At 40.1% G+C, this 25589-nt stretch overlaps 1 protein-coding gene across 8 annotated transcripts in view; it reads right to left on the bottom strand.

The window, feature by feature from the left end:
- Nucleotides 1–20490: 20490 nt before the first annotated feature.
- KYAT3 (kynurenine aminotransferase 3) overlaps nt 20491–25589 on the bottom strand; it is a 62034-nt gene continuing 56935 nt past the window's right edge. For 7 of the 8 annotated variants that reach the window (XM_045897265.3, XM_045897263.3, XM_045897261.3 and 4 more), the window contains one exon: nt 20491–20870. In XM_045897265.3, the coding sequence (XP_045753221.1) occupies nt 20808–20870 (63 nt within the window). In that variant the 3' untranslated portion in view covers nt 20491–20807. The remainder of the gene's footprint in view (nt 20871–25589) is intronic. The other variant, XM_064588877.1, reaches the window with a different exon arrangement.

The following is a 25589-nucleotide window of genomic DNA, read 5'->3' as shown; positions in this document are numbered from 1 at the left end:
AGCCAGAGAGGTAAACGGAGGGCCCCATATGCAACTGCAAGAACTGAGGTCCTTATGCTTCAGGCCATCTCTTAGGTACCTCACATTCCGCTTAAGTTATCTCCTTCTTGGTTATCACATCAGGCAAGATATTATTCTTCTCCTTCTAAAGGCTTAGAGAGGTTGAGTAGTTAAAGCGCCCAGAGTCGCACGATAAGTTAGTGGTGGAGGTAGAATTCAAACCCAGAAACGCCTGACTCTAAACCTTTCCCCCCTCTGTGCAAGCCGACTGTGTAACTGATACCGCAGGACTGTATTCGGGGACCCAAAGTCCTGCGCCCTGGGAAATATAGATTATATTTGTAGAGGCGTTCACTATCATTTTGACTCTTTAATAAAGACATAAATTTTTCTTTAAATTCAGATAGAGGTAGTAATAAAAATTAATAATCGTGAAATTAATAATAGCAACATACGCCCATAGAGTGCTTGCTATGTGCCAGGTACTATTTTAAGGCTTTGCATGTATTAACTCATTTAATCTTTCCAACAACTCTATGAGCTGGTTACTATTCTTGTCCCCATCTAATAGGTAGGGAAATTGAGGCACAGGATGTTTAAGAATAGCCTGTAATCACACAGCTAGTAAATGGCAGAGCTGGAATTTGAACCCTGGCGATTTGGCATCAGAGTCCACGCCGTATGGTTCCTGATAGAAACTCAATGTACGGAAATTCAGTTTACAGACTTTAGGACCAAGGAGTGGATTCAACAAGCAGTGTACCTGGAGCAGTCATGTGGGCTTGATTTTATGGGGCAGCTGTACTCCAAAATATTCTGATCAGCTGTCTGCATAAGGATACTCGTGTTTGTCAGACTATGTGCTGCCTACACAGAAATGTGCCTGGCTCATCTCCCACTGCTAAATGTACTTACATATGTGATCCTGAATTTAACTTTTCCATTTGTTTGTTGATTTATGTGACATCTTTTATTACCCAGTATTGGCAGCTAGTTTGTCCTCCACTTGAGAATAAAGCTAGCCTTTCACTGAGAAAAGCCAGTAGTTTCTCCACATGCTAGGAAGTAGAATTGAGGCTTAAAACATTAATAATATATAAATAGAAAATATTAACTGTCAGTTATCTCCTTACAGGATCAGGGAGGAAGCTTGATAGAAATTAATTCAGTTTTTAATTCAATGTTCAGTGAGTAGTAGTTTTCTTTTAAACTTCTACAGTACTCTGATAAGGGGAGCCTGAGTGGCTCAGTCGGTTGAGTGTTTGCCTTCTGCTCAGGTCATGATCCCAGGGTCCTGGGATCGAGCCCCATGTCGGGCTCCTCGCTCAGCGGGAAACCTGCTTCTCCCTCTCCCTCTGCCTGCCACCCCCCCTGCTTGTGTTTACTCTCTCTCTCTTTCTCTTATTTATCATCTATATCCTCCCAAAATATACATTCCATGAGGCCAGGGATTTTTAATGTTCTGTTCACTGCTATATCTCCAGCACCTAAAGCAGAATCTTGCATATAGTAGGCACTCAACAAAAATTTGTATTTCTGCAAATGGAATTTGGCCCTCAGAACACCACTGGTTCTTTGTTGTTGTTTTGTCTTTAACCACTGGCTCTCTCCTTGGCCCACGTCCTTCACTTAGGAATGATTTCTTGAAGTATCAAAGATTGTTTCTAAAACTGCAGATATGACTAGCATGTCTCAGAGTCTTCTTCCGGGCTTCTGAATCTTCTGTGCTGAGGGATCCAGCTAATCAATAACAGACTCTGTCTGATCTCTGGAAGCCCAGTCCCAAGATACAGAACTCAAAGTTGCAATTGGCTCCTGGCCCCAAGATAATTAGTGGTCTGCAAACATTTTTAAGTCAGGTAGTGCATATATACACATGCAAATACACACACATGCGCACACACACACAAAAGCTTGAAATGACATCCATCTCCCTTTTGGGCAATTAAATATTTCTAATCAGGGTCTGCTTTTCTGTCTAAAATGATATTGAAAGGATAGCTCCACCCCTGCTCTCCAAGCATGGGAAAATAAGCACTAAATCAATGCAACATTTCTGGAAGGCAATTTCACAATACCTATCAAAATGTTTCGACCATGCCTTTTGATGCCCTGATTCTATTGGTAGGTATTTATGTTCTTTTTTTTCTGTTAATATTTTTTAAATTTAAATTCAAGTTAGTTAACATATAGTGTAGTGTTGGTTTCAGGAATAGAATTTAGTGATTTGTCACTTACATATAACACCCAGTGCTCATCCTAACAAGTGCCCTCCTTAATGCCTGTCACCCATTTAGCCCATCCTCCTCCTGCCCCCCCTGCCAGGAACCCTCAGATTGTTCTCTTAGCTATAGAGTCTCTTATGGTTTGCCTCCCTCTCTGTTTTTATCTTATTTTTTTTTAAAGATTTTATTCATTTATTTGAGAGAGAGGGGAGAGAACAAGTGGTGGGGAGGAGAGGCAGAGGGAGAGGGAGAAGCAGGCTCCCCACTGAATGGAGAGCCCAATGTGGGGCTCAATCCCAGGACCCTGAGATCATGACCTAAGCTGAAGGCAGATGCTTAACCGACAGAGCCACTCAATCACCCCAGTTTTTATCTTATTTTTCCTTCCTTTCCCCTGTGTTCATCTGTCTTGTTTCTTAAATTCCACATATAAGTGAAATCATATGATATTTGTCTTTCTGACTATTTCACTTAGCATCATACCCTCTAGTTCCATCCACATTGTTGCAAATGGCAATATTTCATTCTTTTTGATGGCTGAGTAATATTCAATCGAATATATATGTCACATCTTCTTTATCCATTCATCAGTCAGTGGACATTTGGGCTCTTTCCATAATTTGGCTATTGTTGATAGTGCTGCTATAAACATCAGGGTGCATGGGCCCCTTTGAATCAGCACTTTTGTAACCTTAGGATAAATACCTAGTAGTGCAATTGCTGCATCGTAGGGTAGCTCTATTTTCAACCTTTTGAGGAACCTCCATACTGTTTTCCAGAGTGGCTGCACCAGCCTGCATTTCTACCAACAGTGTAAGAGGGTTCCTGTTTCTCCACATCCTCCCCAACATCTGTCATTTCCTTTTAATTTTAGCCATTCAGACAGGTGTGAGGTGATATCTTCTTGTGGTTTTGATTTGTATTTCCCTGATGATGAGTGATAGTGAGCATTTTTTCATGTGTCTGTTGACCATCTCTATCTTCTTTCAAGAAATATCTGTTCATGTCTTCTGCCCATTTCTTGACTGGGTTATTTGTTTTTTGGGTGTTGAGTTTGATAAGTTCTTTATAGATTTGGGATACTAGCCCTTTACTTGATAAGACATTTGCAAATATCTAGAAAACTGAACAGTTTTCATGAGTTTTGTATTCTTTCACGCATATATTGGTCAACAGAATGCTCTAAGAATAATTATAAAAGTGATGTTATAATAAATCATCTCAGAAATTTATACACAAAATGGAGTTGTTGTTCTAGAAGATACAGCTCTATGGTTTCAGCTAAAATATGATATTTATACTTTTAATGGCTAACTAATGAGAGGGATAAAAGAGTTTGTGAAAATAATGCTTCAGACAGGATAACCACTCTCACCGACAAAAGGACAAAATTATTCATCTTTTTATCCATGAGATTTTGCTACAAATGAAGTTTTACATATTATAAGAAAAAAAATGCTTTATCTAAATGTAAAGGAAAGTAGCAGCTGTGTAATATGATGAAGTTAATATTGATTAGAAAATCCAATTATTTCTACAATTTATTCTGTTATATCCCAAGATAGCTGTTTGTCAGCAGGTGAACTTCCTATTTAATTGGCATGATTGAGTAATTAGATGTATTCTCAGAGCAGCAATAAAATGAAATTCTCATGTCTCAAGAACATGGTTGAGGTTTTTGTTTTGTTTTGTTTCACCCTTGAGTTTATCCAACTGAGACCAAGGAGAATTCTTGCTTTATTTGGGAATAATTTTTGATTTAAATATTTGGTAATTATGTAGTTATATAATTGTTTTCATCATAAGAATGTTGGGAAAAATTCACAAATTTGACAAAGATTTGTGATTGTTTGCCTTTCTCTCATACTAAATCCTTCAGGCCCTCACCATCTTTTCCTGCAGGAGCAGGAGATTTTTTGTGTGTGGTTTTATACCTTTATTTGCCAATCAGCGATTAGTTCTCATCCACATTAACTGTCTGTATATTTTTGAAAGTGGTGACAGGTACATAGGTAACCAGTGCGTAGAGCTTGTTTGGTGAATCTTCAGAGCAGGAGACTTCTGATTGGCATCTCTTTCTGCCTAAAGGAATTTTTATCAGGTCAGTTTATCTTCCAGAAGGAAAATTTGATCTTTGTACCATATTCTCTATCAAGTAGTAGTACATTCACCTGTAGCTAAGAGAAAACCCTACTATAGTGACTTAAACAAATAGAGGTTTATTTGTTTCGTGCATTACAAAGTCTGGGGGTAGGTACTGTAGCTCCAAATTTCTGCTCGGGTCCCAGTCTCTTCTCACCTTTCTGCTCTGCCATCCTTATCCTGTAGGCCTTCACTCTCTCGCCAGTTGCTGCATGAATGCAGTATGGCTGCAGTATCTCCAGACCTTACTTCTACATTCCAGGCGGGAAGAAGTTAGAAAGGTGAAGAGGACAAAAAAGACAAAAAGTCTCAGGATGACTTTGCCTTTTATCTTTTTCCATGAACGGAAGCTCTTCTCAGGCACTTTCGATTAGTTGTAAGAGAAGCTGGAAAGCTTAGCTTTTTAACCTCTATGTAGAAGTGGTCAAAGGAGAAGGAGATTATAATTGGCTCTTAATTAGCCAAACCATAATTTTTCCATACTCCCTCCCTCTCTTCCATAAAAATCTGCTGAAATTCATCATTGCTTACTATGCAAAGTCTGTATCTCTCACTGTTATATGGCATGATGTGACTGTATGACTTCTCACCTAACTTTGGGAATTTATAGACAACTTATTTTTGCTAACCCACCTGTATTAGTCAGAATTCTCCAGAAAAACAGAACCAATGGACGTGTGTGTGTGTATAGATAGAGAGATAGATAGATGGATAGATAGATAGATATAGAAAGAGATTTATTTTTAAAAATTGGCTCATGTGATTATGGATGCTGGCAAGTCCAAAATCTGCAGGGTGGGCCTGCAGTCTGGAGACCCCAAAAGACAATGTTATAGTTCAGGTCTGCAGTCTGTCTGCTGGCAGATTTCCCTCTTGCTCAGGGGAGGTTAGTTTTTTGTTCTAAGGCCCTCAACTGATTGGATGAGGCCCACCCATGCCTTGGAGGGCAGTTTGCTTTACTCAAAGTTCACTGATTAAAATGTTGATCTTGGGTGCCTGGGTGGCTCAGTCGTTAAAAGCGTCTGCCTTCAGCTCAGGTCATGATCCCAGGGTCCTGGAATCGAGCCCCGCATCGGGCTCCCTGCTCCACGGGAAGCCTGCTTCTCCCTCTCCCACTCCCCCTGCTTGTGTTCCCTCTCTCACTTTCTCTCTCTCTGTCAAATAAATAAAATCTTTTAAAAATAAATAAAATAAAATAAAATGTTGATCTCATCTAAAAGCACCCTTACAGAAACATCCAGAATAATGTTTGGTCACATATCTGGAAACCACGGTGCAGCCAAGTTGATACATAAAATTAAGTATTATACCACCCAAATTAAGCATGAATGTCAAAAAAATGACATGTGCTAAAAGGTAGAGAGAAAAAAAAAAACTCATTTGGAAATTGAAATGAACTCAGTATTACCAGACCTGGGAGTTGGAAAAAATGACAGGAAAGATGAGACTAAGGGAGCAGGAGAGACCATATCTTGCAGGGCATCACAGGCCCTGATGAGGAGAGCAGCCCTTACATTAAGAGTGATGAAGAGTCATTAAAGGGTTTTAAGTCACTTAAGATGTTTGCTCATTCATCTTCCGTCTTTTTCATTTCCCTTCTGACAACCAATGTAGTTTGTATTGAGTTGACCTTGGATTGGCTCAAGATATTTAGCATACCCAATCCCCTTGGCACAGCAGGCAGCTCAGGGATAGACCAGTATAACACAGCATGACCAGTGCTGGAGCTTAAGAGAGAGAAAGTGTCCTTTTTTTGCTAGATTTGCTAGTGTGACCATATGACACTTAGAAACTGCTGCAACCAACTTACTATCATAGAACCTGGCAACCTGAAGATAAAGCTGACTTAGAGAGGACAGAACTACAGGACAGAGCTTGGTAACAGATTATAATCTGCATCCTGGATCAAGCTATAACTGAAACTAGACTACTCCTAAAATGTTCAGCTAAGACAGGAAATTCCTTTTTGTTTGATTTGCAACATGAATATGCTTACTATGCTTAATTAATAAATGTAACATGATCACACTTGCATTTTAGAAAGCTCATATTCGGTCTATAAGGCTGATGGATTGCAAGGGGCAAGGGAGGGAGAAATGTTAGAAATCTGACTGGTAGTCTACTTGAGAGATGATATTGGCCTGTACCAAAGTGGTAGCACTTGGGGGCAGAGAGGTGATGGATTTAAGAGATAGTTAGGATAATATATACAGGAGTTGGATGTGAGGAGAAAAGTTAAGAATGACTTCTAGGTTTTCTGACTTGAGCAACTGGATTGGTGGCACCATTAATTGAGTGAGGAGACCAGACTGGGTATAGGGTTTGCCTGCGAAACATCAATAGAAGATGACAAATGGAGTGTTGGGTATATGGGTCTGAAATTCAACAGAAAGGACTAGGCTGGAGATACAAATTTGGGAGTCTCTAGCACATAGAGAGTAAATGAAGTGATTTAGTGAGAAAGATGAAATACCAATATTTAAGGAACAGGCAAAGGAGACTGAGAAGGAGCAGCTAGGGAGGTGGGAGGCTATTCATGCATGTGCAGTGTCTCAGGAACAAGAAAGGATAAGGTTTAAGAGGACCAGAGTGGTCTGCAGTGGTGAATACTAAGAGCTAAAGCCAGATGGGACTAGGTAGGATGTTTCCTTCAAATCCAAGCATGGATGGAGATCTTTAGAGAACTTAGCACAATATCGGGCAAGGAATCTAGATTGCAGAGGGGTGTGTGTTTGTAGGTGTGTGTGTGTGTGTGTGTGTGCGTGTGTGAAGGTGGAGTTATCAAATGAAAAAACTCTTTCAGGAGTTATTCCACTTGGCAGTAAAATTTTGCAAAACTTCTGGGCTAAGTCATCAGTTCTTCTTCTTGTTGCTAATACTGACATATTTGGTGCTCCTATTCACTCTCATGTCTAAATATCATCAATAAGTCACAGATTCTCAGAGGTGTATATCTCTAGCCTTTTCCCTAAACTCCAAGCTGACTCTCTAGCTGCCTACCCAACATCTCCATCTGAAAATGAATGAGCATCTCAAACTCAAATGTGTTCAAAACTGACCTCCTGATTTTCCCTCAATCCTGTTCCTCCTGGAGCCTTCTTGACCACAGCGAGAACACTCAGTCCTTCCAGTTGTTCAAACCAAAAGTTGGACTCTTCTTTTTTTTTTTTTTAATAGTCCAAGGAAAAATTTATTGACCTTCTGAGTAAGAATCCCTACATATTTAAAATGCTCCTAGTTTAGCGTATAGGAGTTATTTCCCAAAATGTTAGTCACAGCTGGATTGAAGTATTTGGAAAATGTGGCAATGCTGTTTATATAAGTCTGCTATGTTATAAATCTACTGGAGATTCAAAGGGATCTGCCTTTATGGAATTTGAAACAAAAGAACAGCCACAAAAGCTATTGAGGTAGGTCCAGAACCTATTTAAAAAAAAGCAGTGAAAATTAGGAAGTGTTTTAAATAGTAACAAAACTTTTTTTTACTGATTTTATTTCAGTTTTTTAACAACCCACCAGAAGAAGCACCAATCTGGTTTATTTCCTAAGACAGTAAAAAAATAAGCTCCTTCATGCCCTTAGAATAGTTGGCACATTATTTAATATTAATATTTAAGTAGATATAGTTGAAGTAAAGTAAAAACTAATGGTAGCATTGTTACAGAAAAAAGACAAAGAAGAAAGGCTGAATGAAGCAGGAAGACAATATCCAGAGGGGGAAAGATGGCAGAGGAGTAGGGGACCCTATTTCAACTGGTCCCTGGAATTGAGCTGGATACCTACCAGACCACTCTGAGCACCCACGAAACCAGCCTGAGATGTAAGAAGATCTGGATCTCTACAAACAGAATATCACAGGTGGTTGGTTTTGAGGTGCGAAGCGGAGAGCCGTGATTCTGCGGGCAGATATCAGAGGATAAATGGCAGCGGGAGGGTGCCTGGCCATGGGGATCCTACACCGCCGGTGAGTGACAGCCTTGCGCCCTGCGGACGGGGCACAGACTCGCAGACCGGTAGCGGTGGGGAAAGGACTTTAGGGCAACCCCAGGGCAGAAAGCCAGAGTGGCGAGGTCGCGCCTGCAAACTGCAGGCCCTGGGGCAGAATCTCAGAGCAGCGGGGTCGCGCACAGGAACTGGGAGCGGCTGGTGGTTTTAGAAGCACAAAGGGTAGAGACGGCCCCGACCTGGAGGCAGGACTGGGAGCGCTGCGGAGGGGCGCACAACCCAGGACGCTGCAGTTTATAGCAGCACAGACAGAAATGGAGACAGTGTGGCCTGGAGAGCTCACTGAAGAACAGACTGCGATCTCTCTGCTCTGAGGCAGAGGGTTGGAAACGGTCTCTTCTGCTCTGACTCGCGGAGGAGACGCAGGAAGCCACCAGGGAAAGCCACCAGAGAACAAAAGCCCCAAAAACTGATTCCCGCTGAGCCCATCCCCCACCACAGGGGCGCAGGGCAACTCCGCCCGAACAGGGTTGCCTGAGAAACAGCGCGGCAGGCCCCTCCCCCAGAAGACAGGCTGGGAAAACAGGAGGCCAGCAACCCTAAGGTCCCAAGAAAACAGGTGCATCTTGCTTGGGTTCTGGTCAATAATTTGGACTCTATACATTCCCTCAAACACCCATCAACAGAATGACTAGGAGGAGGAGCCCCCAAAATAGAAAAGACTCAGAGATTATGACTTATGCTGTAGATTTACAAATGGATGCAAATATAACCAAGATATCGGAGATGGAATTCAGGCTAGCAATTGTGAAGACAATGGCTAGAATGGAGAAATCAATTAATGGCAACATAGAGTCTCTAAGGGCGGAAATAAAAGGTGAATTGGCAGAACTTAAAAATGCTATCAATGAGATCCAATCCAATCTAGATAATCTAACAGCTAGGGTAACTGAGGCAGAAGAGCGAATAAGTGACCTGAAAGACAATATAACAGATTAAAAGGGAAAAGAGGAGGCCAGGGAAAAACAACTCGGAATCCATGAAAATAGAATCAGAGAAATAAGTGACACCATGAAGTGTTCCAATGTCAGAATAATTGGAATCCCAGAGGGAGTGGAGAGAGAGAGAGGACTAGAAGACGTATTTGAGCAAATCATAGCTGAGAACTTCCCTAATCTGGGGAATGAAACAAACATTCGAGTCCTAGAGGCAGAGAGGACCCCTCCAAAGATCAAGGAAAACAGGCCAACACCCCAGCACGTAATAGTAAAACTTGCAAATCTTAGAACCAAGGAAACCATCTTAAGGGCAGTTAGGGGGAAGAGATTCCTTACGTACAGAGGGAGGAACATCAGAATAACATCAGACCTATCCACAGAGACCTGGCAAGCCAGAAAGGCCTGGCAAGACATATTCAGGGTACTAAATGAGAAGAACATGCAGCCAAGAATACTTTATCCGGCAAGGCTTTCATTTAGAATGGATGGAGAGATGCAGAGCTTCCACGACTGGCAGAAACTGAAAGAATATGTGACCACTAAGCCAGCCCTGCAAGAAATATTAAGGGGGGTTCTATAAAAGGAGAAAGACCCCAAGAGTGATATACAACAGAAATTTACAGCTCAATCTATAAAAACAACATCTTCACAGGCAACATGATGACAATTAATTCATATCTTTCAATAATCACTCTCAATATGAATGGCCTAAACACTCCCATAAAATGGCACAGGGTTGCAGATTGGATAAAAAGACAGGACCCATCCATATGCTGTCTACAAGAGACCCATTTTGAACCTAAAGATATATCCAGACTGAAAGTGAAGGGATGGAGATCCATCTTCCATGCCAGCAGACCTCAAAAGAAAGCTGGGGTAGCAATTCTTCTATCAGGCAAATTCGATTTTAAACTAAAGTCCGTAATAAGAGACACAGAAGGACACTATATCATTCTTAAAGGGTCTATCCAACAAGAAGATCTAACAATTGTAAATATCTATGCCCCCAACATGGGAGCAGCCATCTACATAAGCAAACTGTTAACCAAAATAAAGAGTCATATTAATAACAATACATTAATTGTAGGAGACCTCAATACTCCACTCTCAGCAATGGACAGATCATCTAAGCAGAAAATCAACAAGGAAACAAGGGCTTTGAATGATACATTGGGCCAGATGGACCTCATAGATATTTACAGAACATTTCACCCTAAAACAACAGAATACTCATTCTTCTCGAGCGCACATGGAACTTTCTCCAGAATAGACCACATACTGGATCACAAATCAGGTCTCAACCAATAACAAAAGATTGAGATTTTTCCCTGCATATTCTCAGACCACAATGCTCTAAAACTGGAACTCAATCACAAGAAAAAATTTGGCAGAAATTCAAACACTTGGAAGCTAAGGACCACTCTGCTCAAGAATGTTTGCGTCAACCAGGAAATCAAAGAAGAACTTAAACAATTCATGGAAATCAATGAGAATGAAAGCACATCGGTCCAAAACCTATGGGATACTGCAAAGGCGGTCCTAAGGGGGAAATACATAGCCATCCAAGCCTCACTCAAAAAAATAGAAAAATCCCGAATTCACCAACTAACTCCACACCTTAAAGAACTAGAGATAAAGCAACAAACGATGTCTAAGCCATGCATTAGAAGAGAAATCATTAAAATTAGAGCAGAAATCAATGAATTAGAAACCAGAAACACAGTAGATCAGATCAACGAAACTAGAAGTTGGTTCTTTGAAAGAATTAATAAGATCGATAAACCACTGGCCAGACTTATCCTAAAGAAAAGAGAAAGGACCCAAATTAATAAAATTATGAATGAAAGGGGAGAGATCACGACTAACACCAAGGAAATAGAAACAATTATTAGAAATTATTATCAACAACTATATGCCAATAAACTGAGCAATCTGGATGAAATGGAGGCCTTCCTGGAAACCTATAAGCTGCCAAGACTGAAACAGGAAGAAATTGACAACCTGAATAGGCTAATAACCAGTAACGAGATTGAAGCAGTGATCAAAAACCTCCCAAAAAACAAGAGTCCAGGGCCTGATGGATTCCCTGGGGAATTCTACCAAACATTCAAAGAAGAAATAATACCTATTCTACTGAAGCTGTTTCAAAAAATAGAAACAGAAGGAAAACTTCCAAACTCATTCTATGAGGCCAGCATTACCTTAATTCCCAAACCAGGCAAAGACCCCATCAAAAAGGAGAATTTGAGACTGATATCCCTGATGAATATGGATTCCAAAATCCTCAACAAAATCCTAGCTAATAGGATCCAACAATACATTAAAAGGATCATCCACCACGACCAAGTGGGATTTATCCCAGGGATGCAAGGGTGGTTCAACATTCGCAAATCAATCAATGTGATAGAACACATTAATAAGAGGAGGGAGAAGAACCATACTGTCCTCTCAATTGATGCAGAAAAAGCATTTGACAAAATACAACATCCTTTCCTGATTAAAACTCTTCAGAGTATAGGGATAGAGGGAACATTCCTCAAGTTCATAAAGTTCATCTATGAAAAACCCATAGTGAATATCATCCTCAATGGGGAAAAGCTGAGAGCCTTTCCCTTAAGATCAGGAACAAGTCAAGGATGCCCACTCTCATCACTATTTTTCAACATAGTACTAGAAGTCCTAGCAACAGCAATCACAACAAAAAGAAATAAAAGGTATTCAAATTGGCAAAGAAGAAGTCAAACTCTCTCTTTTCACAGACGACATGATACTTTATGTGGAAAATCCAAAAGACTCCACCCCCAAATTACTAGAACTCATACAGCAATTCAGTAATGTGGCAGGATACAAAATCAATGCACAGAAATCAGTTGCTTTCTTATACACTAACAATGCAACTGTAGAAAGAGAAATTAGAGAAACGATTCCATTTACAATAGCACCAAAAACCATAAGATACCTTGGAATAAACCTAACCAAAGAGGTAAAGGATCTATACTCTAGGAACTACAAAACACTCATGAAAGAAATTGAAGAAGGCAAAAAAAAAAAAAAAAAGGAAAAATATTCCATGCTCATGGATCGAAAGAATAAACAGTGTTAAAATGTCTATGCTACCCAGAGCAATCTGTACCTTCAATGCCTTCCCGATCAAGACTCCAATGACATTTTTCAAAGTGCTGGAACAAACAATCCTAAAATTTGTATGGAATCAGAAAAGACCCCCAATTGCCAAGGAAATGTTGAAAAAGAAAAACAAAGCTGGGGGCATCACATTGCCCGATTTCAAGCTATATTACAAGCTGTGATCACCAAGACAGCATGGTACTGGCACAAAAACAGACACATAGACCAATGGAACAGAATAGAGAACCCAGATATGGACCCTCAACTCTATGGTCAAATAATCTTTGACAAAGCAGGAAAAAACATGCAATGGAAAAAAGACAGTCTCTTCAATAAATGGTGCTGGGAAAATTGGACAGCCACATGCAAAAGAATGAAACTCGACCATTCTCTAACACCATTCACAAAGATAAACTCAAAGTGGTTGAAAGACCTCAATGTGAGACAGGAATCCATCAAAATCCTAGAGGAGAACATAGGCAGTAACCTCTTTGACATCGGCCACAGCAACTTCTTTCAAGACACATCTCCAAAAGCTAGTGAAACAAAAGCAAAAATGAACTTTTGGGACTTCATCAAGATAAAAAGCTTCTGCACAGCAAAGGAAACAGTCAACAAAACAAAGAGGCAAACCACAGAATGGGAGAAGATATTTGCAAATGACACTACACATAAAGGGCTGGTATCCAAGACCTATAAAGAAAATCTCAAATTCAACACCCAAAAAACAAAGAAGTCAAAAAGTGGGCAGAAGACATGAAACGAAACTTCTCTGAAGAAGACATACAAATGGCTAACAGACACATGAAAAAATGTTCATCATCATTAGGCATCAGGGAAATCCAAATCAAAACCACATTGAGATACCACCTTACACCAGTTAGAATGGCAAAAATGGACAGGGAAAGAAACAACAAATGTTGGAGAGGTTGTGGAGAAAGGGGAACCCTCTTACACTGTTGGTGGGAATGCAAGTTGGTACAGCCACTTTGGAAAACAGTGTGGAGGTGCCTCAAAAATTTAAAAATAGAGCTACCCTATGACCCAGCAATTGCAGTACTGGGTATTTACCCCAAAGACACAGATGTAGTGAAAAGAAGGGCCATATGCACCCCAATGTTCATAGCAGCAATGTCCGCAATAGCCAAACTGGAAAGAGCCAAGATGCCCTTCAACAGATTAATGGATAAAGAAGATGTGGTCCACATATACAATGGAATATTACTCAGCCATCAGAAAGGATGAATACCCAACTTTTACATCAACATGGATGGGACTGGAGGAGATTATGCTAAGTGAAATGTCGAGCAGAGAAAGTCAATTATCATATGGTTTCACTTATTTGTGGAACATAAGGAATAGCATGGAGGACATTAGGAGAAGGAAGGGAAAAATGGGGGGGGGGAGTTGGAGGGAGAGATGAACCATGAGAGACTATGGACTCTGAGAAACAAACAGGGTTTTAGAGGGGAGGGGGGGAGGGAGGATTGGTTAGCCCAGTGATGGGTATTAAGGAGGGCACGTACTGCATGGAGCCCTGGGTGTTATATGAAAACAATGGATCGTGGACCACCACATCAAAAACCAATGATGTATTGTATGGTGACTAACATAACATAATAATATTAAAAAAAAAAAAAAAAAAAGACAATAGCCAGACCAAAGAGTCAACTGTGGGCACAAGCGTGGGGAACATATGTAAAATGAGAAGATCCAGGACCACATCTGAGGCCCTGAAGTAGAGATTATGAAATCCCAAAAGCCACCTCAAAGGAAAAGAAAAGAAAGAAAAAGGGGGGGTAAGAGCTGAAGTATCCAGCTTACCTTCTTTCAGCACAGGGAAGAGGAAGAGAGGTACCCCTGAAGATGCAGAATACCTAACTCCCAGAGGGAAAGTAAAGTAAATGGCTCAGAAAGACAACATTAAAAAAGAACCTTCAGAAGTTTCCAAAGAAAACAAAAGTATACACAACTTTAAGGTTAGGATTAAATACATAAGGTTTTCTTATTTAACTTATGTCTTTATTTCTTGATATGTCTTTTAAGATTTAGAAGTCTCTACTGTAGAGGAAAAGGATATAGGAGATGTAAAACATGGAGCTCTCTTAATGGCAAAAAGGAAGCATAAGAAAATACAAAATAAAGAGGGGTGGAAAATGGGAGAAGAGATTATACCATCAAGAGTACTGACAAAAAGTCGATGAAACAAATTCTATTGTTGGCAATTGATACACTCCATGGACTCATTCTTTTTTTATTTTTTAAGATTTTATTTATTTATTTATTCATTTGATAGAGTGAGTGAGTGAGAGAGAGCAAGTGAGAGAGTGAGAGAGCATGAGCAGGGAGGAGGGGAAGAGGGAGAAGAGAGGAGCAGGAAGCCTGACGCCCTGACATGGGGCTCGATCCCAGGACCCCAGGACCATGACCTAAACCAAAAGCAGATGCTCAATTGAGCCACCCAGGCACCCCCACGGACTCATTCTTGATTCTTTACTTTGTCTCACGTCTCTTATAAACTCCGTTAGCAAATCCTCTTGGTCCTGCCTTAAAAAATATATCCAGAATCTGACCATTTCTCCCCTTCCACTGCCACCACGGTAATCTTTTATGTGAATTACTATAATAGGTCTCCTTATCTCAACTTTTGCTGACCCTATGGTCTATTCTCAAGATAGCAGCCAGAGTGATACTTTGAAGAGATGTAAGGACCTCAAGAACCTGGAGTACCCTCAAGAACAAATTATGAGGAATATATTCCTAACAGCAGGAAAGAGGAATAAAAGGCTGAAGTCTCTGAGAAGACCAAGCACCCATTCTTCAATGAAGGAGGAAGAGGCTGGGAATTCCAACTTAAAGGAGTGCAAGGCAGGTGTGATTTAAAGTTAGGGACCAACTACTTTGAGCAGCAGCTGCAATAGTGATCACCAGGAACCAGTCAAAGACATAGAGCTAGGTGCTAGCTGTGAGCAGGGCAAACGAACCAAAGCCGATCCCGCTGCTCTTGTTCTGTCAGTCTTAGGTCCTTGCAGACCCTTCTGTCCAACCTCTTTTGGGTTTCACACTGCAGCAGTGTGTCTCTAACCACAGTTAGACCTGGATATCTAATTACGCATCTGGAAGCCTCAGGTCTGGCCTTGGCTTCTAAATTCCTGGAGATGTTAGGCCAGACTTTAAAATTTTCCTTGGTCCAATACTGCACTATTCACGCACAAACCCCATGTTTAAAATCCATGCCTCCCTCCTCCCCAAGCCAATCTCCTCATCCCAGCCAAGTGGAAAGGATGGTAACCTCTATCCCTTGGTTCACTGAGACAAGGAGTTTGCTATGGACCAATCCTAGGCCTGACTATTGGACCAAAACATGGAAGCCCTCCAGGGGCCACAGAAATTGTAGAACCCCAAATGTTGGGGCAGGCATTTGAGGCTTCAATGATCATAGTACCAGATTCTAGTATTATAGAACACTCTGTCTACTGAGAACTCCAGCTTATTCTTTGAAGATCCCATGAACAAACCCTATGAAAACAGTGTTGATGAAATTCATTCATGTGTTCAGCTGTAGGTTGTGAATTTTCATTGCTGCATGCTATTCCATTTTATTAATATACCCCCCAAATATTGACTGTTGATGAACACTTTGGTTGTTCTCAGTTTGGCATAATTACAAACAATGCTGCAATAAACATTAATTTAATGATAAACATGTTAAAAATTAAGTATAAGGTAGCACCCTGGTTCTCTGGATTAAGCCATTATCCTAACACTATCCTTACACTGTGTTACTTCTTTGACCTCACACTTGCTACTTTGTGCCTTGGTTATTACATCCAGCCATACCAGACTCTTGGTACACATTAAACATGCTGAGTACACCCTCCTTCACAGAATCTTTGCACTGGATATTCCTTCTGGCTAGAATGTTCCTCCTCAAGATCTCCACAAGGCTCCCTCCCTCCTCTGCTCTAAGTCTGCCTCCATGCCCCCTCCATGAGACCTACCTGACCAAGTGTTTAACATTCCAAATTTCTTCCCTAACACTTTCATTCTCCTCTATCCTGCTCTACTTCTTTTCTTCATACAATTTCCATGTATAAGTTTAACATTCAGTAAGATCACAGGATACAAAGTCAATGCACAGAAATCTGTTGCATTTCTATACACTACTAATGAAGCAATAGAAAGAGAAATTAAGAAAGCAACCCCATTTGCAACTGCACCAAAAAGGATAAAAAAATCTAGGAATAAAATTAAACAAGGAGGAGAAAGACCTGTACTCTGAAAACTATAAAACACTGATGAAAGAAACTGAAGATGATACAAACAAATGGAAAGATAGTCCATGCTCATGGATTGGAAGAACAAATATCATTAAATTGTCCATACTGCCCAAAGCAATCTAAAGATTTAATGCAATCTGTATCGAAATACCAACAACATTTTTCACAGTACTAGAACAAATAATTCTAAAATTTGTATGGAACCACAAAAGACTCCAAATAGCCAAAACAATCTTGAAAAAGGAAAACAAAATTGGAGGTATCATAATTTCATATTTCAAGTTATACTATAAATCTATAGTAATCAAAACATTATGGTACTGGCACAAAAACAGACACACAGATCTATGGAACAGGATAGAAAGCCCAGAAACAAATCCATGATTATATGGTCAATTAATCTTCAACAAGAGAGGCACGAATATGCAATGGGAAAAAGAAAGTCTCTTCAACAAATGGTGCTGGGAAAACTGGACACCTATATGCAAGAGAATGAAACTGGACCACTTTCCACACCATACATAAAAATAAACTCAAATTGGATTAAAGACCTCAATGTGAGACCTGAAACCATAAAAACCCTAGAAGAGAGCACAGGCAGTAATTTCTCTGATATGGGCCATAGCAACATTTTTTGAGGCAGGTCTCCTGAGACAAAGGAAGCAAAAGCAAAAATAAACTACTAGGATTACACCAAAATAAAAAGCTTCTGCACAACAAAGGAAACAATCAACTAAACTAAAAGACAAGCTGCTGAATGGGAGAAGATATTTGCAAATAACATATCTGATAAAGGGTTAGCATCCAAACAATAACAAACTGATACAACTCAACACCCCAAAAATGAATAATTCAATTAAAAAATGGGCAAAATACATGAACAGACATTTTTCCAAAGAAGACATCCAGATGGCCAATAAACACATGAAAAGATGCTCGATATCACTCATCTCAGGGAAATGCAAATCAAAACCACAATGAGATACCACCTCACACCTGTCAGAATGGCTAAAATAAAAAATACAACAAGTGTCAGTGGAGAAAAAGGAACGCTTGTGCACTGTTGGTGGGAATGCAGACTGGTGCAGCCACTCTGGAAAATAGTATGGAGGTTTCTCAAAAAAATTAAAAATAGAACTACCCTATCACCCAGTAACCACACTACTGGGCATTTACCCAAAGAATACAAAAACGCTAATCTGAAAGGATATATGTTTATTGGATATGTTTACTGCAGCATTATTTACAATAGCCAAACTATGGAAGCAGCCCAAGTGTCCACTGATAGGTGATTGAATAAAGAAGATGGAATATGACTCAGCCATAAAAAAAGAATGAAATCTTGTCATTTGCAATGACATGGATGAGCCAGAGTATACTGCTAAGCAAAATAAGTCAGAGAAAGACAAATACCATATGATTTCACTCATATGCAGAATTTAAGAAACAAAACAAATGAGAAAGGGAAAAGAGAGGGAGAGAGACAAACCAAGAAACAGACTCACAATAGTATCTGGCACAGCGTATGAGTTCAATGAATATTCATTAAAGGAAGGAACAAAGGAAGGAAGAGGGGAGGGAGGGAAGGAGGAAAGAAGGAAGAAATTTTGCCCTAGAGAGGAAGAAATAATAGAGTAGTAGATAGCATTAAGGAAAGGATTTTCTAATACAAGGAAATTTGGACATGTCTCACTGCTGAGGAAAGGAGCCAGTAGAGGCTGAAGATACAAGAGAATGGACTAAACCAAGTGAGAATGTGAGAAGAAATGGTGGTAGGATTAGCACCAGACAAGTCTAGGACTGCAAAGAGCAGATTTAAAGCCTGGTAAAAACTGTATCAAGTCCCCAGCAGGAGTGGACAGGCTAAAAATTATACATGGGATTTCTACTGCTATGCAGTAGTTGGCTCTTAGGTCCTGAGTTTCCTTCTGCATGACTGGACCTGGTTCTGCCTTCCTACCAATCCTTCCCACTCTGCCCCACAACCCTGGATGAAATGAATTAAGGATGAATGCTGGTGCAGATAGGTCATAGGCCTTTTGGTAGGATCTCAGTTGGCAGTGCTGGTCTGGTTGCATCTGCTTTTACATTTTGTTTTTCATAGAAGTGGGAGATGAGGTCATTAGCTGTGATTTAATTATGCTGGTCATGGTGGGCTTTGAGGTGTAGAGAGAAAGGAGGTTGGATATATCTTTTTAAATCTTATTTTTTTTCAATTTATTTTATTATGTTATGTTAGTCACCATACATTACATCATTAGTTGTTTTTTTTTTTAAGATTTTATTTTATTTATTTGAGACAGAGAGAATGAGAGAGAGAGAGCACATGAGAGGGGGGAGGGTCAGAGGGAGAAGCAGGCTCCCTGAGGAGCAGGGAGCCCGATGCAGGACTCGATCCCGGGACTCCAGGATCATGACCTGAGCCGAAGGCAGTCGCTTAACCAACTGAGCCACCCAGGCGCCCCACATCATTAGTTTTTGATGTAGTGTTCCATGATTCATTGTTTGCGTATAACACCCAGTGCTCCATTCAATATGTGCCCTCTTTAATACCCATCACCAGGCAAACCCATCCCCCCACCCCTCTCCCCTCTAGAACCCTCAGTTTGTTTCTCAGAGTCCAAAGTCTCTCATGGTTCATCTCCCCAGGAGGTTGGATATTTTTATGGTGAACAGGAGAGTATTAAGAATCGCTGCTGTGGTAAAAGGTAGAGAAATCTCTGAGGATATCATGGAAGGATTAAACCTAGTTAAGGTTAATGACATGCATTCATGGTTGTTGGTATCTGCACAATTGTGTATTTTGTGGCAGCCGTGCTCAGCGGCCCAGTATAAGCATGGCATTTTAATCCCAGGGTGGAGTTTTGGGGTTTTTTTGACCAGTTAGGTGAGACAGAACAATGGGCAAATTATTCAGGGTAGCAAAAGTATCTTGGCTAAGTGATAGATGATGCAATCAAAGCTGGGTAGGTAAAATATAAGGGGACCAATGGAAATAAAATAGAAGGTTCCATGTGATTATCAAAATGCAGTTGGTATAAAAATCACCTTGGAAGAGCCAGATCCTGAAATTATTTCCAGCAGGTCTAGGGTGAAGACCAGAATCTATTCTCATAGATTGATTCTGATTCTGCTGTAAGAGGGCCATAGATCATTTTTTTGAGAAATAGTGTATTTGAAATTATAGTGAGTTTAAAGAAGTGATATTTTGAGAGCAGATGAGACACACCGAGAGAGTACTATAAGGATAGGTGGGTACAGTGTGAGATGACTAATTTATTATCTCATAGGTGGCACAGCCTTAAAGGATGAAAGGTTCAGGGTGTACCCAAGGGGGTGGGTGGCTTTAGTGGAGAGTGGAGTGGAGGTGAACACTGCCAAAGGTGAGGTCAAAGTACTGAAAGCCTAGGTAATCCATGTGGACCTTGGAGCCTCTCTGGGTGATGGCAGTATTTGGGACAGAGAAGCAAAACTGTGAGCAAAGTTCAAAGCCACTGGTAAACGAAGGGGAGGGAATTACACGTGGGTAGACAAAGCAAGGACTTGGAGTTGAAGGGGTGTAACTGGCGAAGAGTTTTACACAGTGGTGGAGAAATAGAACTGGCTAACCCTAGCTGAGTGTTTATTAAGGCTTTATCAACCCATTTTATCCTCATAAACTTTATCTAAAGTAGATGCTATTTTTTTAAAGCAGGTTCCATGCCTAACGTGGGGCTCGAATTCATGACTCCAAGATCAAGAGTTGCATGCTCTACTCACTGAGCCAGCCAGGTGTCGTAAAGTAGGTGCTATATTTTATTTCCGATGAGGGAACTGAAGCACTGAGAGGTTAAGCATAAACCAGGATCTCACAATTCTTATCCACAATGATACACTGCCTGATGTAAAATGGTAGTGGTAGGTGTTTTCATATATTTCAACTGAAAAACAACAAAACAAAAAAACCCCGGTGGGATTAACATTTTGGAAAACAATGGAAATATTTCTTCAAATTTCATTGGTACCAAAATACTTGTTTTCAAAATCCAGCAGATGGCAGCACTAAATAATAATTCTATATTAGGTCATCTAATAGAAACAGTCCGCTTGTATCAAGACTTCTGTCTAGTCCATGCCTTAATGATTTCTTCAGCAGCATCCAGTGTACTATCTTTCTGTAAATAAATGAAATAATCTCATTACATATTAAATAAATTCAAGATGAAGTAAATATTTAAATATAAAAAATATACCAAAGTCGATGGATCAGGAAAATCACATAGTGATTTGGGAACCAAGTGCTCTTCAACCACTGATAACTTGAGCGGGCCTAGTTGGGCTCTAGCCCATCCCTGGTGTTCATTTGGGGATCATGCCTTCTCAGGAGATGAGTCATTGGAAGCCTGGCCTGTATAAAGCCGCAACTCTGGGAGGAGCATGGGCAGAAACTGGAAAATGTCATCTGTAGCATCTTCCCTCACTTTGGTGGTCTAGTACACAGGTCCCAAGCTCTTTAAGGAGCCCAGCAGCAAATCAAACAAGCCAATTATTTATAATGTTCTATCCCATTACTGCCTGGCTGGAAAAGTGAATGAACCTCATAAGAATTCAGTATTAGAAGAGTAGAGAAGTGTGACACTGATCATTACATTATACTGTTTTGTGATACTGGCTACCAATTTATTGCTACTATCCTGACACTAAAGAAACGTACAACTGGCATGGGGCCAAAAAGCATCACCAAGAAAATGATCGACAAACTGTTAAATGCAGTTCAGACTGAGAACAGCTTAACCTGATCCCAGCCAAAACCACATCCACCAGTGGGGACACTCTCACTATTTATAACCACTGGAGCAGCCTAAGCAGCCTGCGGTGCCAAAGAAGACCCAGACTCACAAGGGACACTGATGCCAGCAGCAAATCAGAAGGATGTGCTCCTGGGATCAATAGTTATTATTTTTGCTTTCTTGCCTCTCACCCCACCCCCTTTTGTGCATGACCTGACACCCCTCAGGATGTCCACCTATAAGTTTGGGAGATTAAAGGACTGAGACTCAATCTCCACTTGGGGTATTTGAATATCTTTAGGAAGGGAATTCATAAAGGGGAAATCCTTTCCACTTGAGAAATTGCATGGTATTTATTATGTTTACTGCCAACATTTATACCCAAAGCTAAGATTTCTGAAAAAATTCTTTTTCCTTGCTGCTCAGAAAAGTTTACTGAAAATACCGGTTTACTAAAAGCATTACAATATGCAGTCTCTAAAATGACATTTACATATGAAGATGATTCTTTCTGACACACAATCATGGTGAATGGTACTACTAGCTGGCATTTGCCTAATTGAAAATAAGCAAGTTGAGCAAGTTACAGCCATCATTCATTAAGTTTTGGATAGTACTCTAATGATTTGTTCACTTTAAAATAAAGACAGATTTTGGGTGCCTGGGTGGCTCAGTTGGTTGGGCGACTGCCTTCGGCTCAGGTCATGATCCTGGAGTCCCGGGATCGAGTCCCACATCGGGCTCCCTGCTCAGCGGGGGGTCTGCTTCTCCCTCTGCCCTCTTCCCTCTCGTGCTCTCTGTCTCTCATTCTCTCTCTCTCAAATAAATAAATAAAATCTTTAAAAAAAAATAAATAAAAATAAAAAAAAAAATAAAATAAAGACAGATTTTGGTAAAGTAGGAAAAAAATAAAACATAATAGCACTAAATGAAGATTTATGTGAATGATCTCAAGTGAAGAGAATTTTTCAAAGTAAGAATGAAAAGGCAGACCTACAAAAGGAATACAATCAAATTAATATATAGTTATGGAAACAAATCAGAAGGTATAGAAGGGCTTACACAGAAAAGAATCATCTGCTCTTCCTCTCCCTACTCCTTCCTACTATGCCCACCATCCTCCAAGACAACCTTTTATGGCAATTTCTCATTTTAGTTCTAGTGGTTACCTCCAAGATCTAAATAATGCATTTGGTTCTATTTCTTTATTTATCAACTTCAGACAAAATTCACAATTCTCTGCTCTGAATGAGGAAAAATTGTTCATTCACACTACTATGCCCATTCCCTTTAATGTTTCAGTTATAATTACTAATAAAATTCATTTGCTTTTCAAAATAGGTAATACCAGCACATAGTATAAAATTAAATTGACAGATAAACAGTAAAAACCAAGCTCTAGTTTTTCTCTTCTGCTTTTTCTACTTCTTTTCTCTTCCCTCTCTACAGAATGATTTAATCAAAAAGCCATTAGGTGGGGCTGAGTGAAGCAGGTGTCCACATATGGAGGCAGGGGGAGCCTGGGCGGCCTGGTGCACGATGTTGCAGCCCGAGTGGAGTGAGGATGGTTTCTGATGTGGGTGGCATGAGGTGCTGGTGATGGCAGTGGCAGCGTTGACTGGAACAGGATGTCAGAGTCCAAGCAGGGTAAGCCAGCATCTGTATGTCAGGGTGGCTCCGTGCTGGGTGTTAGAACCTAGACGGGATGGGGCAGGCATCTGCTAAGGTAGACTGGCATGGGGTGTCCGAGCATATGAGGGGTGGAGGATTCCATGCCGTGGGTGACAGTGGCAGCCTGGTGTGCAATGTTGGAGAGCTGGAGGAGGGCATCTCTGCAAGGGGTGACAGCAGTGGAAGCCTGGTACAAAGTGTCAAAGCCTCAGGGGTGGTGGCTGGAGGGGCTGTGGCACATACAGAGGGACTGATTACAGAAGTGATTCCACGATGAGAGCGAGGGTTTTTGGTTTTTTTTTTCACTGTCAAAGAGGGGAGTTATGAATATGGAAAATCCTTGAGCACAAGTCATTCAAAATGTGCAAGTAAATCCACAGGAAAAAGATCCCAGAAGTAGAATTCTGCATTAAGAGGTATGCGCATTTACATTTGGATGGAAATGGTCAAACTAACCACTGTTAAGAGATTTTACAAATTAAACCCCCATTCTCTGTAAGAGTGTCTTATGGAAATTTTTAGTTGTTCACTTGTTTCCAAATTAATAGATAAAATGAAATTCTGTTGCAGTTTTAATTTTCATTTCTTGTAATATGACTAAAGTGGGACATCCTTTCATATGTTTGAGAGCTACTGAGAATGTTACCCATAACCATTGTAAAGTGCTGCTTTTTGGCCTGTTTTTGCCTTAAATTTCACCTGCTTCCTGCTTTCTTTCAATTTCCATTTTCTTGGCATGTTTTGCCATCCTTTTATTTTTAGACTTTCCAAGAGGTTGAGTCATCTATGGTAACTTTCCCTAGAGACTTCTCGGTATTGCTCCCCTATCTTCCAAGATTGACTATTTATGGAAAGGGGGTGTATCCACACATCCACTTTCCCTGCCCCCACGAAGGCTTTGGCCTTTTTGTGTAGATGCCAAAGGACTGTTTCTTTATCTTCTTAAGTCCAATATATCTCCATGTTAATCATTCTGTGACAATCTTTCCTGAGGCAAGACATTCCCTTTCAATTGCTAGATTTATCTGTTTTGTTTTGTTCTGTTTTTAATGGAAAGCATTCTTTAAATAAAGCTATAAAATTCTTTTCAGGTTCTATTTGTTCCCCCCACCACAGGATTCTACATATTTCACTTGTCTTCCACATCTATAATTTTTCTAATATTTTAAAAATCTTTGTTCCTCTCCACTCTTCTTTGCTCACTTTTCTCAATTCTTAAAATGCTTACAGAAGTAAGTATTCAGTGTTCTCTGTGCTGTTTCCAATGTCACTACCAATGACCAATAGCTTGATTTTTTTTCCCTTCAATTTTGTACCTGAGCTCTGACAAGCTGCCATTTCATCTTCTTATATTATGACATTATCTTCCCTGAACTTTTTAAATCTCTGCTTTAATCTCAAGGTTTTGGATTTGAACTATCAAATTTTATTTGCTCTATAGCAACATTTTTCTGGTTGAATATTCTCTTTCTGAACACTTGGTTTTCCCTGTACCTTTCTCCTTTTTCCCTAATAGTATATTTTTATAGATTCGTAGTTGATTCCTTTTCATTAGTCATTTTTGATTGAATTACCTTTGTAATCCCCTACTGCTGGCACACCTACTGTTCCTATTGTTCTGGGTAATGAATATGCTACCTACTGACTGTCTATGATTTGAAGATGTGTCTGCAGACTGGTGTAAGTGAAGAGCCAGGGTAGCACTAGGAGACAGTAGAAATTCTCCCTGGTTTACAGTAAAGTTTAATATGATTGATGTGGACTTCAGTGGTGGGGAGGAGTTTTGTTGGGTTTTTTTCCTCCCACCTAATTTAAGTGGCTACCTCCAATTTAATCTGTCTCCTCCACATTGTCCAACAAAGACTGGAGCAAAAATGACAGGAGTCAATGAGAAAATCTATAACCCAACAAGAATCCCTTTTCCACCCTGCCCCGCCTAGGTTCTAGATGATATAGCTGTATGTTTCTAACCTGCCTTGCATGATTCTTAATGAGTCTGGAGAGGCTCCAACTGCCAGTGTACTTATTGTCCTATTGTTCTAGATGAGTAGGTTGCCTGCTGGCACTGTTTATAACTTGAGATGTAGACACAAGAGACTTTCTAGGTGTCTTCCGTTTACCTTCACTGTATTTGGCAACTCTTCATCATTTACTGGGGAATTTGTGAGTCTGTTTTCCTTTCTCCTAGTTGTTTCTGATAATGTCCAAGAAGAAAATGGGGAAGCACAGTGTTTATGATTTTAAAATAGGAAGTCTTAAGTTACTTTTTTTCTTTTATTAGTTCTGCTTATAACTTCAAAAGATACACCTCTATATCTAGGATCCACTGTAAGATGAGAATATTAATGGCCTTAATCTCTCTTCTACATTTTAGTCAATTAAATTTAGGTTGTTAACATTTTTATTCTCTTCTGAATGAATCTTCCAGAGTTT

Source organism: Mirounga angustirostris, unplaced genomic scaffold (assembly GCF_029215605.1).
Source record: "Mirounga angustirostris isolate CCGP_5_RB_7025 unplaced genomic scaffold, mMirAng1.0.hap1 SCAF_4, whole genome shotgun sequence".
NCBI classification, from domain to species: Eukaryota; Metazoa; Chordata; class Mammalia; order Carnivora; family Phocidae; genus Mirounga; species Mirounga angustirostris.
This window is presented reverse-complemented; position numbering and strand designations above follow the sequence as displayed.